Source organism: Epinephelus fuscoguttatus, linkage group LG12 (genome assembly GCF_011397635.1).
Source record: "Epinephelus fuscoguttatus linkage group LG12, E.fuscoguttatus.final_Chr_v1".
NCBI lineage: Eukaryota > Metazoa > Chordata > Actinopteri > Perciformes > Serranidae > Epinephelus > Epinephelus fuscoguttatus.
The window spans coordinates 28,271,134-28,288,457 of record NC_064763.1 but is presented as its reverse complement, the minus strand read 5'-3'; the positions used below and the strand labels follow the sequence as shown (position 1 = coordinate 28,288,457).

General features: G+C 41.0%; 1 protein-coding gene across 1 annotated transcript in view; it reads left to right on the top strand.

Annotated features, from left to right (window-relative positions):
• Positions 1 to 17,324, top strand: part of LOC125898620 (protocadherin Fat 3) — a 74,725-nt gene that overhangs the window by 505 nt on the left and 56,896 nt on the right. Inside the window, exons 2-6 of the mRNA XM_049592467.1 lie at positions 480 to 3,338; positions 3,438 to 3,572; positions 4,056 to 4,257; positions 12,711 to 12,829; positions 15,561 to 15,759. Coding sequence (XP_049448424.1) covers positions 480 to 3,338; positions 3,438 to 3,572; positions 4,056 to 4,257; positions 12,711 to 12,829; positions 15,561 to 15,759 — 3,514 coding nt within the window. The remainder of the gene's footprint in view (positions 1 to 479; positions 3,339 to 3,437; positions 3,573 to 4,055; positions 4,258 to 12,710; positions 12,830 to 15,560; positions 15,760 to 17,324) is intronic.

The following is a 17,324-nucleotide window of genomic DNA, read 5'->3' as shown; positions in this document are numbered from 1 at the left end:
GTAACAGTGTTCTTCCTGATCCCTGTTATTTTATTGTGTAACATGATGTGTTTCACTGAGGCTGTGTAAGTGTTCTGTGCTTTGATGTGCTTCGCTTAAAGATATGTCAGTCTTTGCTTCTGAGTCTTTCGGGTGCAATATTCGTTGTTTGAATGCAAAGTGTCGGAGCGCAACATTGAGTATGCTATCATATCCCTGTAGTGATAAGCAGCACCCCTGAAATGTCTTTGTAACTTTTGTATCACAGTTCTTTATCAAATTTTTAGCATGCAGAGCACATGTCTTTAACAACTCACCATCTGAATCCAGATCTGTCTCTTTTTTTTTTGTTATTCTTTCCAAATATAGGGTGACTGGGTGATGGAATAGTGATGAAGCCTAATTGGTGGGGAAATATGCTTCCTCTACCCAGCTTCTCTCTTCCTTTCCATGTTATTTGCTTTTTATTCCTCCTCTATCTCCCCTCAACCCATGCTCAGTTCCTGACAGAGCCTAGGGCAGGACAAGGCCTGCTGCTCTTTACCCAGCCGGCATATAATGCTTCCGTTTTTGAGAATTCTGCTGCAAGGACCTATACCAAAAGCGAGGTCAAAATGGGCATCATTCTTGGGCCACCACGGTCTTTAGACATTAAATATTCCATTGTGTCTGGAGACAGTGAGGGAATCTTCCAGGCTGAGGAGTTTGTAATGGGAGATTTTTGTTTTCTTCGCATACGCACTAACGGAGGCAGTGGTGCCACATTGAATCGGGAGGTACAGGACAATTACACACTGACAGTTAAGGCATCTGCCCAAGGAGGCCTAGAGGCCTTAGCTACTGTTTATATCAAGGTCTTGGACACCAACGATCTCCGACCTCTTTTCTCCCCTACCTCCTATTCATTTGTTGTTTCTGAGAGTGCCCCTCTGGGTGCCAGCATAGGACGTGTAACAGCCACAGATGCTGATGTGGGATCCAACGGGGAGTTCTACTACTTCTTCAAGAACAAAATTGAACTCTTTGCTGTGCATCCGACCAGCGGGGTCATCACCCTGACAGGTCGGCCCAGGATGGACAAACGAGACCGATTTGAGCTGGAGGTGCAGGTGGTTGACAGAGGAATGAAACTCTATGGGAACAATGGCATCAGCAGCACTGCTAGGCTGGTCCTAACTGTGGAGCGGGTTAATGAGTTTGCTCCTGTTCTCAATGCAGTGGCTGTCTTTCCATCATGGGAGGACAAGGACCCGATCTACGCCATATTAACTGTGGAGGACAAAGACGAAGGGGTATCTGGGGATATAGAGTGGGTGTCTATCATTGAGGGTGACCCCCTTGAACAATTTGTGATTGATCGATCGCCTGTCGGGAATGAGTATAGGGTTAAAACATCAGAATTGTTCGACTGGGATACATTCCCCTATGGCTGCAACTTAACCTTCCAGGCTAAAGACAGGGGTATACCTCCTAGGTTTTCTAATGCTCAGGTTATTCAGTTGTTGGTTACAAAGCCAGACCCAGTGTTGGCGAATTTTGAGAAAGATGTTTATGTAGTCACGCTGAGTGAAATAGCTCCCCCAGGCACTATTGTAGAGGTGGTGAAAATCTCCCCAGCTCCTCTGAGTGTCAATTACAGCTTCAGCAGCCCCTTAGATCAAATGTACTTTGATATAAACCCTTTGACTGGAGTTATTATGACCACAAGGCACCTGACAAGATTATCACAGGATTTCATGGAGATGGAGGTAGTTGATATTATCAGTCAGCAGCAAGCAAGGGTCCAAATCACCATAGAGGATGCTAATGACAACTCTCCAGTGTTCAACAGGCCATTTTATGATATCGCAATCAACGAGAGCTTACCTATAAGCACCGTTGCGCTCGTAGTGTCCGCTGTGGATGCTGATAAGGGAGAGAATGGGTATATAACACACACCATAAGCGGTGAACAGTCTCTTCCATTTACAATAGACCAGGACACAGGGGAGGTGAGGATCACGAGAGACCTAGACTTTGAGTCATCAGATGATATCTATACTTTTGCAGTGCGGGCCTCTGATTGGGGTTCACCCTACAGAAGGGAGAGTGAAGTTAATGTCACCATTCGTCTGATAAATATAAATGACAACCAGCCTCTTTTTGAGAGGGTTTCTTGCAGGGGGATGATAAGCCGTGATTTCCCTGTCAGCCAGACAATTGTCACTCTGTCAGCTGTAGACATGGATGAGCTAGGAATGGTGACATACAAGATTCTGTCTGGAGACGAGTTAGACTATTTTAACTTAAATCCGGAATCTGGGGCTTTGTCATTGAAACGATCGTTAGGGGTGGCTAATTTAAAAAGTGGGGTATTCAACCTGAGAGTAGTTGCAACGGATGGGGAGTTGTTCTCTGAGCCTACATTTGTGAATGTATCTGTGGTGAGGGGTAGGATGCCACCCAGGGGGTTCAACTGCAAGGAGACCAGGGTAGCTCAGCTGTTGGCAGAAAAAATGCTCTCAAAAGCGTCTGCTATGGCGAGACTAAGACCAGATGAGAGATTTACAGACCTTTTCTCCATGAACAAACAGGCTCCACAGTTTGAGGCCTTGCCCACTAGTATTCTAGTGAGAGAAGACCTCGCTGCTGGTGCCAGTGTATTTCAGGTGAGAGCACGAGATGGCGACACAGGCTTCAACGGCCGTGTTCTCTTTTCCATATCTGATGGTAACAAAGAAAACTGCTTCAATATCAACATGGAGAGTGGGTTGATAACTGTCTTACAGCCACTTGACCGCGAGCGACTGGATCGTTACTTCCTCAATATCACCATCTACGATCAGGGTGTTCCACAGATGTCCAATTGGAGACTACTGACTGTGATCATTGAGGATGCGAATGACAATGACCCCCAGTTTTATCAGGACAGCTTCACTGCTCTTGTTGCAGAAAACACAGCCATTGGTGTGGAAGTCATTGCCATCACTGCGTTTGACCGAGACATGGGTCAAAATGGACAGCTCTCCTATCTCATGCTGACCAGTTTCCCTCAGTTTGGTATTGACAGTGAAACTGGAAGTGTGTTTGTTGCTAGCCACTTGGACAGAGAAACCATCCCAATGTTCACATTGAAGATTGAAGTGAGAGACAAGGCTGAAAGAGGCACTCGAAGGTCGTCAGTGACCACTCTCAATATAATTGTGGAGGATGTCAATGATTGCGCCCCAGCGTTCATCCCAAGCAGCTTCAGTGCTCGAGTACTTGAGGACCTCCCGCCAGGAGCTGTGATTACCTGGGTGCAGGCTCAGGACCCAGACGTAGGCCCTGGCGGACAGGTCAGATACTCCTTGATTAATGACTTCAATGGCACTTTTGAGGTAGGTGATGTCACTATTTGTATTGTCTATACTGTTGCATATGCTCATCCCCTTTCTATTGACAGTTTATGATGTATGGGAATGTAATGCTTTGTGCAGATCGATGCTGTGAGTGGAGTGCTGAGGATTAGGAGGGAGCTGGACTTTGAGAAACAACCGTTTTTTAACCTGACGTTACTTGCTGAGGACAGAGGAATACCCAGCCTCATCAGTCAGACATTTGTCGAGGTGGAGGTGCGTACCACTAATACACACAAATTTGTATCAGAACAAAATCAAAACCACTTTATTGTCATAGTTATAATTTAAAAATCAGTTTACATAGTTTTGTTGGTTCATTTCAAGCTTCATATTTTTGATATGAAATGCTGGTATTTAGATGTTATCTTCATGGCTCCCGCATTTTTATTCTCAGGGAAGAAATACATGTATTGCAGCATTTAGAGCACTAAAACTCCCCCGATCAGCCTACAACAATTAAATTAGGACATTTAAGGGACCATTTAGAGCACACAAGCAAAGTAACTAATTTATTAACTAAAATGATTACTTGTCAGGGAACCATGAATAGCTCCTAGCCCTCATGTAATTAAAGGGAACATTGGCATATTGGTTTCATGCTATTCTGTACATTCATACTATATGATATTACACATACCATCACTCAGTTTTTTAAATTATCAGTCAAAGTTAAAGTGATCCATTACATTTCTTCAGGTGGTGGATGTCAATGAGAATTTGTATGCACCCTACTTCCCCGACTTTGCTGTGAGAGGCTCAGTGAAGGAGAACTCTCGTGCAGGCACAAGCGTCCTGACAGTGAGCGCTAAGGACGACGACAAGGGGCGAGATGGCTTGCTGAGGTACTCTGTCAGAGGAGGCAGCGGACTGGGCACTTTCACCATTGACGAAGACACAGGTGAGACATAAGATCAATTCTGAAGCCTATTTATGTAAAGTGGAAATCCAATAAATTATAGTGCCATGCATGGAATATTAAGACCAAATGTGGTGCTAATCATTGCGTATTATAAGAAATTTTACTATTTCTGTGCTGCTTACTTTCACATGTGTGTAGTTGTTGCTCAGTTGTTTTATTTGTGCCTGTTACATTGTGGTTTTGCATTGCAAGTGACACGCAGAAAGCATCACCTCTCAATAGCATGGATGTGTATGTGTGTATTAGTGGGAGAGAGGTGAGGGGAGTGTGAGGTACAGTCAGAGTCAGTGTGCTGATGGGGCCTCACGTGGGAGCTGTGTACTGGGAGATCATTACTGTAATGAGGGCAGCATGGCAGCTACACTGGCTGGGCCTCAGGCCGCTCAGTACAAGTGATCCAGTGCTGTGTGGATAACATTGATCAAGGCTGTCCTGTACAGCACCACCATCCATTCCAAGTGTAGTGGAATCACTGTGACTTATTTAAGGAGGCCTGACCCAAAAATAAGCGTGCAGTTGTCTCCAACTGTCCCGCACTGCCAAACTGCTGAAAACATGTTGATCCAAACAAGAGGCTGTGACTCACTCACCCAGAGATAAAATGAATCAAATATCCAGTATGAAAATAGGACAGTTCATATTAGTTCATATTGGCGCATGTACAGAATGAAAGGGCAACTCTCTCTCTGTCTATACATATGTATGTATATATTTTCTTGCTCCAATTGTTACCCGCTGAATTATTTTCTGCCTAGTTGTTAAACGAACCATGAACATTAATATATGCAATTTAAATGTAACTCCAAACACTGACCATTATTATAAACTTTAAACGAACATTATTAGAACACATCATGTGATTTAAGATGGAAATGGTAGCTCTGATGATACATTTTATTAAAGTAATCTTAAAACAGGGATGGGCAGATTGATCCTGCAGGATCGATACGTCAATACTCACAAGCTACTCATTTGGTATTGATTCCTTTAAAAAATATCAATAATAGTAAAATTATATAAATAAACAACAGGGTGGCTTTATCACTCTCAAATGTTTTCAGTGCTTTTGTTTGGGTTTGTGCCAAAACAGCTCTGAGATATTTAGCTGGTTTGTGTTTTATGACTGTGGAAACCTATGTGACATCAGAAGCTGGTGTGCAGTTGCACATTTCTGCATCAAACGTGAAAGAATGGCATAAAGGAAACATAGGCTGGTGTGGCGCTACTTATCACCTGTAGATAAAAATACAGCAAGATACAGCAAAATGATTAAGCTCTTCAACCATTTAAAAAATACGACACACCCTGAAAGTTATAAGGGGGTTAGTGTGACTCACACAGTGTAGACTTGCTATAAACCTGCCACTGGCCCACTATTAAGGCCCCATATCAGTAATATGGTTAAAGGTGTAGCAGAAAGTATTGGTATCATATTGAATTAAAAACATTTGGTGTCTCCCATGCCTTTAGAAAGCCCAGTAGACAGTGCTAAAAAATGTGCAGAGAATGCAGGGAAGCTCAGTGAAGGTACATTTCACCACATTTGAAAGATGTTCACGTAATATGATATATGAACAGCTGGATAAGATCTTGGCATTTGCTATATTTTCACGTGAGAAATAGGACTCGTGTGCACAAAAATATTAGCTTGACCCTATCTAAGACCCTCCCACTGACAACCCCTACAAATATCATGTAAGCAAAGCGAGTGTGTGTATTTGATATTTCCATAGGAACAAAAGTGTGTATAAACAGGAGTTCTTGCTTTCCCATCAAGGCTTGTTGCACTCTGTGTCTCTATCCACGGTGCTGAGGCTTTTAAACCTAATCTGTCTCTGTCTCTCGCCGTGGTGCTGAAACATTCAAACTGCAGGCTCCAAAAATCAGTCCCTCATACACTCATCCTCCAGGGTACTCCATAGTGAGTGGTGCCTCGTAATTACCACTGACGCTAAGACTTACCACCGGCATGTCCTGGATTGCGTATAAGCATGCAACAACAAGGATTGTGGGAATTTTGAAGGCTTAAAGTGGAAGATGCTATTTTACTGTGTAAAAGAAAGCAGTCTCTAGTATGACACTGTTCTGCCTACTGACAGTCTCTTCTTAAAGGTTACCACATAAACCACTTCACAGTAGCATAATAAGCGCTAGTTATGATTTAATCAGTACTTTTCATAATACTTCATTAGTTATTTACATTTTCCTCACTCAGTACTAATCCAGTTTCACTCATTTTATTAATTAGTTACTGGAGAGTATGTTTCATAGACTATTACATCACTGTGGAAACTTTTATTGTCACTAGTTTTCCCTGTTTTTTATTTGTATTTGATTACATACACATTTTTCTTTTGCCTAGAAAACATAGTTTCTTGCAGGCAACATTGCTCATCATTATATCAGACAAATTAATTTTGTTGCATGAATCTACATTTTTAATCAAACCTTAAATTCTACTAATCACTATCTAATCAAGTAGCAGCAGATTAATAACTAGATAAACAGTACGAGCAGGTGATTATAAGGTCTTATTAAAGTTACAGTTGGTAACTTATATGAACATAACCTTTTGTTATTTTTTTCTGAAATTGTCACTATATATACACAACATTACATAAGATAAGAATCATGTCGCTCCCTCCTTGCCTCTAATGGCATTTGCTAGAGTATACTGCAGCGCTCTGAAAACAACCAATCAGAGCTGATGCGCCTTTAACGCAGATATCAATTATGTCAATAATCACTGCATGTGAACTGAGGTCAGAGTGTCAAACTAGGCAGCGCTGATCAAAAATGAAGCAAGATTCTGTAACTGCATTGCCTATTTATTGCCTTAATTGCTTTCAGAAAGATTTTTTAGTGTACTGTTTAGCTGTAAAATGAGAACGTTTGTGACCCGGCCCCCATGTTGGATACAGTCGAGTCGAAATGAAGCACCACCCACCAGCCACACTACAGTACACTAAAATATGTTGCTGAAAACATTTAAGGCGATGAATAGGGGATGCAGTAACAGAACCTTAATTCATATTTGATCAGCGCTGCCTAGTTTGACAGTCTGACTGCAGTTCACAAGCTGTAATTAACATGACTGACATCGGAGACTCCTCGGCTCTGATTGGTTAATTTCGTTCACGTGCGGTGAGCCATTAGAAGTGCTATGAGGGGGCAGAGGAATATGTTTTTTTGACACACAGGCTGTCTGTCTCATGTACTGCTGTGTGACAGTGTCAGCTAATATGACAAGAAGTTATTTGCAAACTACAGCTTTAACCATTGCACTATAACCTCTAGGCTGGCAATAGAGTGACTAATCATGAAAGCCTTGTAGCTCTGTAGAATTCAGTTACAAACTATGCACATTATATTAGCTAGCTAATATTTTTGTGACTATTGGCTTGATAAAAAAAATAAGTGTAGTGGAGTTTATTTCAGCACCTATTTTTAGGGAGCAAATGAAAGTGTCTCCTCTGACCCTGTATCTTCACCTCACACTAGTCCCTACTGTACATGACTTGCACTGGAGGCCTGTTTTGACCTTTAACTAGGCTAATTAGTATTGATTGTAGTTACGAGAGAAAGCGAGTGAGAAGCGCATGGACAAATGGAGAGAACATCTCTTCCCTTCCTCTGTCTCTCTATTTATTAGTAATTCCATATGTGCAGTGTACAGACTGTGCTCATAGACAAAACAGTGTTACAATACACAGTTAGATCCCTACAGTCTTCTATAATGGTACGTGGTGCCGTTATTTACTTTAGTATTAAAAAACTCAGTAAGGTGCATCACAGCCAGTAAGAAAGTTTATTGAGTGCAGATTTTCCAGGGGAAATCAGAGTGCTTGTTAGAGCAGAAAGTGAAGGGAGAGGGGAGTGGAAGTGAAGCGAAGAGAGGAAGGAAGAGGGTGCAGGGGAGTCTGGAGTACATAAAAAGTGTCAGAAGAAAATATGGCTTTCTTCCTCCCAGGCCTTTTTATACAGTATTCTTTTTCCTTTTTTTTCCTCAGGAAGTTTGTTTTTAAGTTGTGGCTTTTGTTATTTATTCCCTAATATCATACGCACGTGAAAAGTCTCTGACCCTTTTTTTTGGTATCAGATGAAAAGAGACAGTAAGCGCATGCCAAGTTTTCCCTCATCAAGTGTTTCATTTCATCTGGTAGTGTCGAGAGAAGTCAGTGTTGTCAGGCGTGGACAGAGTCGAACCGCTCTGTCCTCCCACCATGCATTTATCTGCCATGTTGAGTGGCTCAGCTCTGACTGCTTGTCAATCTGTGGCTCTTAGTGCCAAAACCAAGTATGTGAAGACAGACAGTGAGTGTGAGTAAAAGGGACAGAGGGAATTAGATATTGTGTGATAAATCCATTTTGTTAAGCCTGTCCTAACTTGTGCACTCCCACCCCTCCTCTGTAGTTTGTGAATCAGCTCTATGATGCATCTTCTGTAGCCTCTGACACCCTCATTGTCTGTCGACCATTTTACCATTTATGAATGCCCCTTTTTTCCACCTTTGATATTTAGATGCTTAAGGCACCTCACTCCTTTGTGGGTGGAAAGCACAGGGGCTATCTATCAGAGAGGAAGTAGGATCTTCTTTGGCTTAAATCCTTAGCACTTCTGTACTTTGAACAAAAATTGGTATTCTTGTCATTGGTTAGGGCAAAAGCAAGCCCTGCAATTTCTCATTGGGCAGCTGTCAGAAGCCACTGCTCCTCTATTAGTGGGTTTGCAAGCGGCAGGATTTGTCACAGTCAGGATAAAGCAGTCTTTAAGTTACAGGCATACACACTTTTAAAAAGTAATCTATCTCTGCATTTGTTAAAAATTATTGGCCTGTACTTTTGATGTCTTCTTTTCTGCCACACACAGGGCTGTTCAGTTGTGCCTCGAGATGCAAAGAAATACACGCAGCATTTTCTCATCAATCTCAGGATTGATTAGTTGATATGGTGGCATTAATTAGATAGCGGGACCCCGAAACCAGTTTCTCAAGAATTGAGAAGTTGAATAGACATGACAGATGGATGTAAACCCAAGTGTACTGTGAACTTCTAGATTAGAAAATATGCCACGACCCTTCAATTTTTTTTTCACTCTTTGAAGTGTGTTATTTATGGTGAGAATGGATGCTGTCAAGTCAGATTTATATTGAATTCACTGAATAGTGCCTGTCGGTCTTAAAGTTCAAAGAGCTTTTGAAACAGCCAGCTCTGTTTTCCTCGCCTCTCTCTGTCGGGTTATCTGACAGAGATGAGATGTGGTTTGAAAAGGACATGGTCAAGGACGACAGAGCAAGGGTGTGTTTCAGCAAACACTTTTACTATGCATTGTGCATGCTCCTGGGCAGCTGCTTAGTCATAATCTGACATATACACACGCTTTCTGGTGATAAGGTATCACCTTCGCCATGCGGCGGAGGAGGCAGCAACAAGACTGACGCAAGAACACAAAAAAGGGCCACACAGTCACACCTCTAGTCATTGATTTGTATGCTCTTGTGGCAGAAAGCTGGGCGTGTGGGGTTTGCAGCTGAGTAGAAGGCCAAATTAGGAAGCAGCAGACATCTAATGTATGAGAATGAGAGTGAAGAATTATAATATTTTAATCATCTATTCAGAAAGGAACGCTGATATGGTACGTGTGCTCAGGTTCTTTGGTTAGAGGATTTTCTTTGAACAACATGTTTTTATGATTGTTTAGATCAGGCCAGCCATTAGAAAATATGGACAGAGTAACAACATTTTCCAAATTGGGCCCCTCATCCACACCCACTCCAGCGCTACCACCACCCACACATAGCTCTAATAGCAGCACAGGCAATTCCAAATAGCTCTTAGCCATTAGCCTTGTAGGCAGAGATGGAGTCCCTAACAAGCTTTTCAAAAATCCAGTGCTAGAGACCCATCCAGGCCATGCTCTGTTTTGCATACATATACTCCAAATGATTACAAAGCAAAAAAGGTCAAGTCAGTTATTTCAAAACAGAGAGAAAAAGTTCATTTCAAATAAAACTGTGACAGTTATTTTTCTCTTTTTACCTTAAAACAAAACAGAGAGGGAAAAAGCACTCCAATAAATGATTGAAAGTCATTAAATCATAAGATAAAATCATGATGGAACAAATAAATTTTCTCTCCACTTATCAACATTTCCAAATCCAGTGTTTATAATGTTTTAGTTTATGTAATTCCAAGACTGCTTAAGAACTCCAGTATGCAGCAATATTCAAATACTCCATTTAAAAAAAATGGCAATGCCTCTGTTTACCATACCAAAATTTGGTCTAACTTTGGAGAGTTATTCAGCTTGTTCCCTGCAAGACAGCATGACATAATTGGTGCAAATGGGTTCCTTAGGGTCGTCCACATATTTGAAACTGAGCCTGCCTAGTCAATGCCAGAATTAGTAGTCAGTTAAACTTATTAAAATTATTATTATTATTATTATTACATGCAATTGCGTTCACCCAATTAAAATGCAGTTGTAATTATCAGGTATGTTTCCTAAAGATCTATTTCCCTAAATAATATTGTTTTTAAAGAGATGTTACTTGTTAACTTTTATTTAGTAAGTTGTCATTTTTTGTAGGATAATGTGCAGTGTTCATAATGCACAATGCAAAGTGCCACACATTTTAGTGCCATTTAAAATACAATTTGGTGATTGAAAAATACGTTTAAAGATGTCTTATCAGATAAAGGACAAAAATAATTGCTTGTCTGTCTCACGCTTCACCTTTACCATGTCGGGGGCATCAGATGACAAGTTTAAATGTGTTTTAATGAAACAAATACATTTATTTATAATGTAAATACACGTAACGTGTACTGTCAGTGATATAAGTCAGTAAGTCTATTGTACTTGATCCCATTTAAAGGTCAACCATAGACCTTTGCCTGGGCCCCCCCTGAGCCTTGGGCCGGGGTCATTTGTAGTCTTTGACCCCCCTATCTCCGGCGGCAGGCCTGGTTTAGATGCTACCCGAGAGGAATGTTTTTAACAGGGCGACTGAGGTTAGGAATCAACCCAGAGTGCCACTGAGCCTGTTTATCCCAGGGGTGAGGAGTCTGGGCTGAGCTGTCTTGGCTCTCTCTGCCTCCCTGGAGTTGTAGACCTTCATTTATATCGGTCAAATTAAAGGCATCCCTAATTTGGTCTTCTCTTTGGCTGGGAAACAGAGTTTTGATCAAAATTTGTCCATCTATCTGTCTTGATGTTCTCACTTGTAAAGTGGAACAGAATAATAATACCCAGACACTGATACTTAAGTACTGCTCTGACTACTATTACCTTTCTGTTTATAATATTAACACACTATAAATCTTTGCATGCTAGAGCATAAATGTAACATCTATCAGTCTTTAATTATAAGAAGCGAAGTAGCAGAGTTGAGGTATAGGTAAGCATAAGAGAGCCAAATTAAATATACACTCTCTTACATGTCCAGTCGCAGCTCTGTCTAGCATCTCGTTGGGGTTAATTGCTTGTGAACTGAAGCACAGATGCAAGCACAGACTCTGCAAGCATTGACAAACATACGGTACGCCTTAGCTCATACTGAGTTTCCTTAAGTTAGTTGAAGTAACAGACTCATACTGCCTGGCTTTTAAAAGTTTGTGTGCACTGAGCAGAAATGCATTAATGGCTGGCTCTGCCCTTAATACGAGTTCACTCAATTTATTCCTCGCTGATTTGTGTTATTTCCTGTCCGTGGAAATGATGCAATTAGGTACATGTGTCGTTTTTGATCCTAATATTAGATTTCTGTGTTTAAATAAACTGTGTGTGACACGTGTGGCCTTGCACCACCATGCCTCAGTGCTCTTGGCATTGTTTGAAAATGACATGAATGAACCCAAAACCTAGAGTGTGAGTATGCGTGTCATTTTTCTAGTGTTTACATGGGCAGTCTTGCATGACTGATTTCACAAAAAAAAAAAAAAAAAATCAAGGCATCCATGTGTCATCCATTGTGAGTGTTCTCTTTGTCCCTCAAGAGGTCACCAAAGCTGTCAGCTACTCATCTTCCTTAAGGCCAGTAAACGCACGCCAGTCAATGTGCGTGAGTGTCTGAGTGTCTGCGCGCGTGTCTTTATTGGTGTAGGGCAGTGCAGGGTACGCTTAGCACTAAGCAAATTGCAGCTGGGAGCAGTTTGGTCAGCTGTGATTAGCTGTAGAGAAGCTGAAACATTGAAGGTGACTACAGCGGCGCCGCTAATGCCTGTGAATGTCACTGAAGCCAGGACACAAAGTTTTCTCTAAATTTGTGTCTCTGCCTCCGGAAAACTTAGTACTCAAAGACTTTCCCCATGAGATCTTTCAGGGATGTATTCTGCTGATGACACCCATACTGTCCCTTTTCACACAACATAAGATATGTATTCTCAGGCTCAGGTAATAACTGCATTAATCTTTCTCTCTGCCTGAACAGGGGTGATTTACACTGCTGGTATCCTGGACTGTGAGACCAAAGACTCCTACTGGCTTACAGTCTATGCCACAGACAGAGGGGTTACACCTCTGTCAGCCTCTATTGAAGTCTTCATTCAGGTATCCACACCTGCTGCCAATATTCACACTGTACTATGCATGTATAAGAGGCTTCAGATGGAGGAAATGTACTTTGTGTTTTTCACTGAGAGATAAGCATGAATATGAAATACCCAAGCTCGTACTTCACTTTGGTGCTGTTTTTAACAGTAGAACCTTGATCAGTTACAAAAATACAACATGCATCACGCTTTATATATTTAGATTCAGTTTTCTGTTACTCTGTAAATTACAGGCAGGAAGTCTGTCCCAAGTTAAAAGCAGAAAATTTACACTGACTTACTACTGACCTTTGTACACCAGGTCACACCTGTTTGAACAGCAGCTTCTCAGCCGACTACAGGGGGGAAAGTTTGATATTTAAAAAGATAGTTTTGGTGGAAGATTCTTTGCTTTAGTTAATTACATTACTTATTACATTTTTGACAGGGTAAGTCATAATCTTTAACATGTTACATTTCATTTTACACCACCCAACACTACACATTATGGTCACACTGAGGGGGCTCCTATTAACTGTCACACCGCTGAACAGCATGCTGGGTACAGCTCACTCTCCATCGCTTGCTTCAGTGCATTCAAGAAGAGATGAAGAAAAAGAGACAGGAGCTGTTACATTGTAGCAAGGTCATTAGAGATGTAACTTTCAGCGAAAACACTTTTTCTCCCAAAAATAGCCTGGTCCCAAATAGCTAGCTGTTAACAAAAGACATGTATACTCTACCATTGCTAGGGCAGTGGTTCCCAACAGGTGGGTTGCGGGTCTGTTCTGAATGGACCGCAAGCGACTCGCAAACGTGTCAGCTTTGTAGAAAACACACTTTATTTTGATGTACAGTGAATTTCTGGCAGTGAATTTCTTAATTTGAAGTGTTGTTTCCTGCTGTGTGAGCACCGAAAGGACAGCTACTTAACAGAGACAGCAAACTAGCCCAACGACATGGCCAGACGCTGAGTATATTAAGCCATGTGGACCTTAAACTAATGACTTAGAAGAAATCTGGTCCCCGAGGCTGGAGCAGTTGGGTGTGCTAGGGGACAGATCTATGTCAAGGCAGGTGTATTTCTCTGGATTAAAGGGAGCACAGTGTTAAATGTGAAGTTGTTTGGATGAGAGGTTATCAAGACAACTGCAAGCAGTAATACCGAAGGCCAAGAAACTGGTTTGTTCCAATAAGGTACGTTTTGCCACTGCGCTAGTATAGAGTAAAAGATAGGGGGACATAAAACTGAATTATTTGGGTCGTAAATGTGGCTAGTTTGGTGGAAATTAATGTGACATTGATTACTTCATTAAAGCAATGTAACTTATTACATGTGATTACATTGTGATGACTTTTCTAACCAGAAGTCTATGCGGATATGGGCTATGCCAAAAGAAGGCATTGCTGCATGGCAAAAAGATGCCAAGCAACAGAATGAATATTATACTGTGCATATAAGCTTTTTACTGGAAAGAAGTATTCAGATTTTACCCCTTTGTAATCGCCAACATTTTAATTAGTAAATTGTAACTGATAACAGCTACATTGATTTAGTAATTTAATTAAATGTAACTAGTCACATGTAACCAGCCACTCCCCAGCACTGATAACACACCACTAATAACTTTGTCCTGTAAATGTCAAGAGCTTGCACTCAAGACTGCACCTCCATGTGTTCTCTACATTACATCTGCCAAGTATAAAGTCGACTGGATGAATGGATTTCGAGAAAATCAAAGAACAGGCAGACAGGCAGACAGACTCCTTTCATTTTTGTTAATTTATCAAATATACCATGTTTGGTTATAATCCAGAAGTCCTGATGTTATGTAGTTTTTAAACATAGAACTTCTGACATCTTTCTACCTCAAACATATTTGTCTGTATCTGTTATTGATTAATTCTTACAGCCTGCAAACATGTAACTGCAGGCTGGTTTTTGATGCTTTTACTGCCAATTGTTGTGGAGTGTTGCCTTCAAAATAACAGTATGAAGCTGAACAATCAGTGTGTTGCTCTCTAAAATGCTAATGGTGCTCAGTGCAGTGGATAACTATAGCAATGCTCAGCCTGTGAGCAAGCGATACACACCACGGGGAATTCTCTGCTTCAGCTTCTATTTTATTTGGCACTAAGTAATCCACTGTCTAAACACTCACATACACACATCACTGCTCCAACACTGCTCACCCCTTTGGGGAAGAGTTCAGCAGTGTATGAAAAAAACACAAACTGCCTTTTCTGGCTTGGGGATATTCAGGTGTAGCGATGTGATCGGGCGCTTTACTCTCGGCCTCTTCATCACAGACAAAAATAGGGAGATTAATCAGGCACAGGTGCTCCTCATTCACCGGCTGAACCATCTTGGCTCTCTTGTGCCTTGCAGCAAACACTCAATCAACGCTCTGTTTGCCATGAATATTCTAGATCTATGCTGTAGGAAGCGAAATTAATTTGCTGTGCATTTAAAGTGTGACATCTTTGACATTTTCATTTTGTGATTGATAATGGATCAACCCAGACCAAGTCCACGCTGCATTTTATGAGATGCTGATTAACAAAGATACCAAATGCAATATTAACATACATGCAGCACATCTAACGCCAAATCAGATCCAACTGAGATAAAGAAAACAGTTCATACAGATACCACTCACTGCTGTCCCTTACCCAATCCCCGCCTTCTCTCCCTCTCTCCTCTTTCTCTCTCTTCCTCTAATTTTTTCTCTTCTCTCTTTTGCTCTCAGGTAGAAGATGTCAATGATAATGCTCCCCTCACCTCGGACCCTATCTACCACCCAGTTGTCATGGAGAACTCTCCAAAGGATGTGTCAGTCATCCGTATCCAGGCACAGGACCCTGACCTCACTGCCACTCCCAGTCGACTTAGTTATCGCATCACTGCTGGCAACCCGCAGAATTTCTTCTCTATCCATCCAAAAACAGGTGAGACTCAGACTCAGACACGGAATTCATAATAATTATAATATCTCTGTGACACAATAGACAGTAAAATGTGGTAGACTGATGGCACAATTAGTAATATGCCCTTATAAACAACAAATAATCACACTAATCTTTTGTGTTTATATGTTTACATGATTCTGAAATTGTCTTTCATCATGCACCTCCTACTCCATGCTCATCCAATAAAAGGCTTTGGTTCCCACACAACAAATTAGAAAGACTTTTGTGCCCACACAGTCAAACATCTAGGACACTGATGAGCCGCCCGCCCAGACAATCTCCACTACACTCTTATTCCTTCCAGTTTTCTTAAGGGGTGAAAGCTCTTCGCAATGTACTTGAGGAAATTAGTGTAGTTAGGTTTTTTATTAAGCCAGTGTGTGGGTGAATATCTTCTAGTGATGAAGGAGTTTACATTAGTCAAAGCAATTTTCTTTCCCACTACTTTTGTTCCCCGAAGTAGGGCCAAATTTCTATGCATTACGTGATATATAGTACCATGAATAAAAACATGCTTTTGTCAGAAAATTATAAAAAGTCTAAAGGGAAACCCGAAGTTGAACTTAGCAAAAGGTTTCAAGAGTATTATCTTGGAATTGGAATTAGGTTTTTTATTCAAAACATACAGCCAACCATATGGTTTCACCATAAGCCCCCTTCCGCGGGATCAAGACAGGGTCTTAGAGAGTGCGAGCTTGTGAAATGATGCTCAGACAGCTTGTGGTTGTCTGTTACCCCTTTTGAGCCTGTGGGAAAATACTGCATGAGAGAAATTAAAGTCTGCGAGTGTGTAAGAAACGTTTCTGCAGAAAGATGAATTTCGCACCCTGTTCCTGTCCTGACAACTTTACGTGGTGAAATATCTGTCTTTTTCTGTCAATGTAGCCTAATTGGGTGCTAAAATCTGCCCTTTGATTCACATTATAGTCAGTAGGTAATTCTGTTTTTGTTAAGTTGGATCAGATTGTAAAGATGGGATCAGAAATTGTGAGTGTGTTTTTGAGTACCTCTATAACATTGTCAGACTCCACATGGAACAGTTGTTGAGTACTCCCAAAACCAGTAGACCAAATCAGTAGATGATGTGCAAAATTGGTGGAGTTACCCTTTAAATTACTTTTGCACAGTTTTCTGCTTTGATCAGTACTTAGATATTCACAAAACTGTTTGTGTAACTCCTGTCTAGATAATTTGTGCACATGTTTTATTTATACATTCCCCGAACGTTTCTAGAACCACAAATCTTTTCTAAACATCTGTGAATTTTATGTGCTTGCAAATTTCTTTTTTTAGACATTCACACACACGAATTGCTCATGCATTTTAAAAGACTCACAAAAAATTATTTACAACTGCAGCCTGCGAACTGAATATCATCCCACAACATGCCAGAACATCATTTTAACACTCAGAATCTATTAGGCCCTGTGTAAAAGACACGAGCCTTGTTAGAGCCTGTATTGATCCAATACTTTTTTTTACTGTCTTTGTGCACTATAAAAAGACTGAAAGATCTTTTGTTTTCCAAGTAATTCCAATTTATT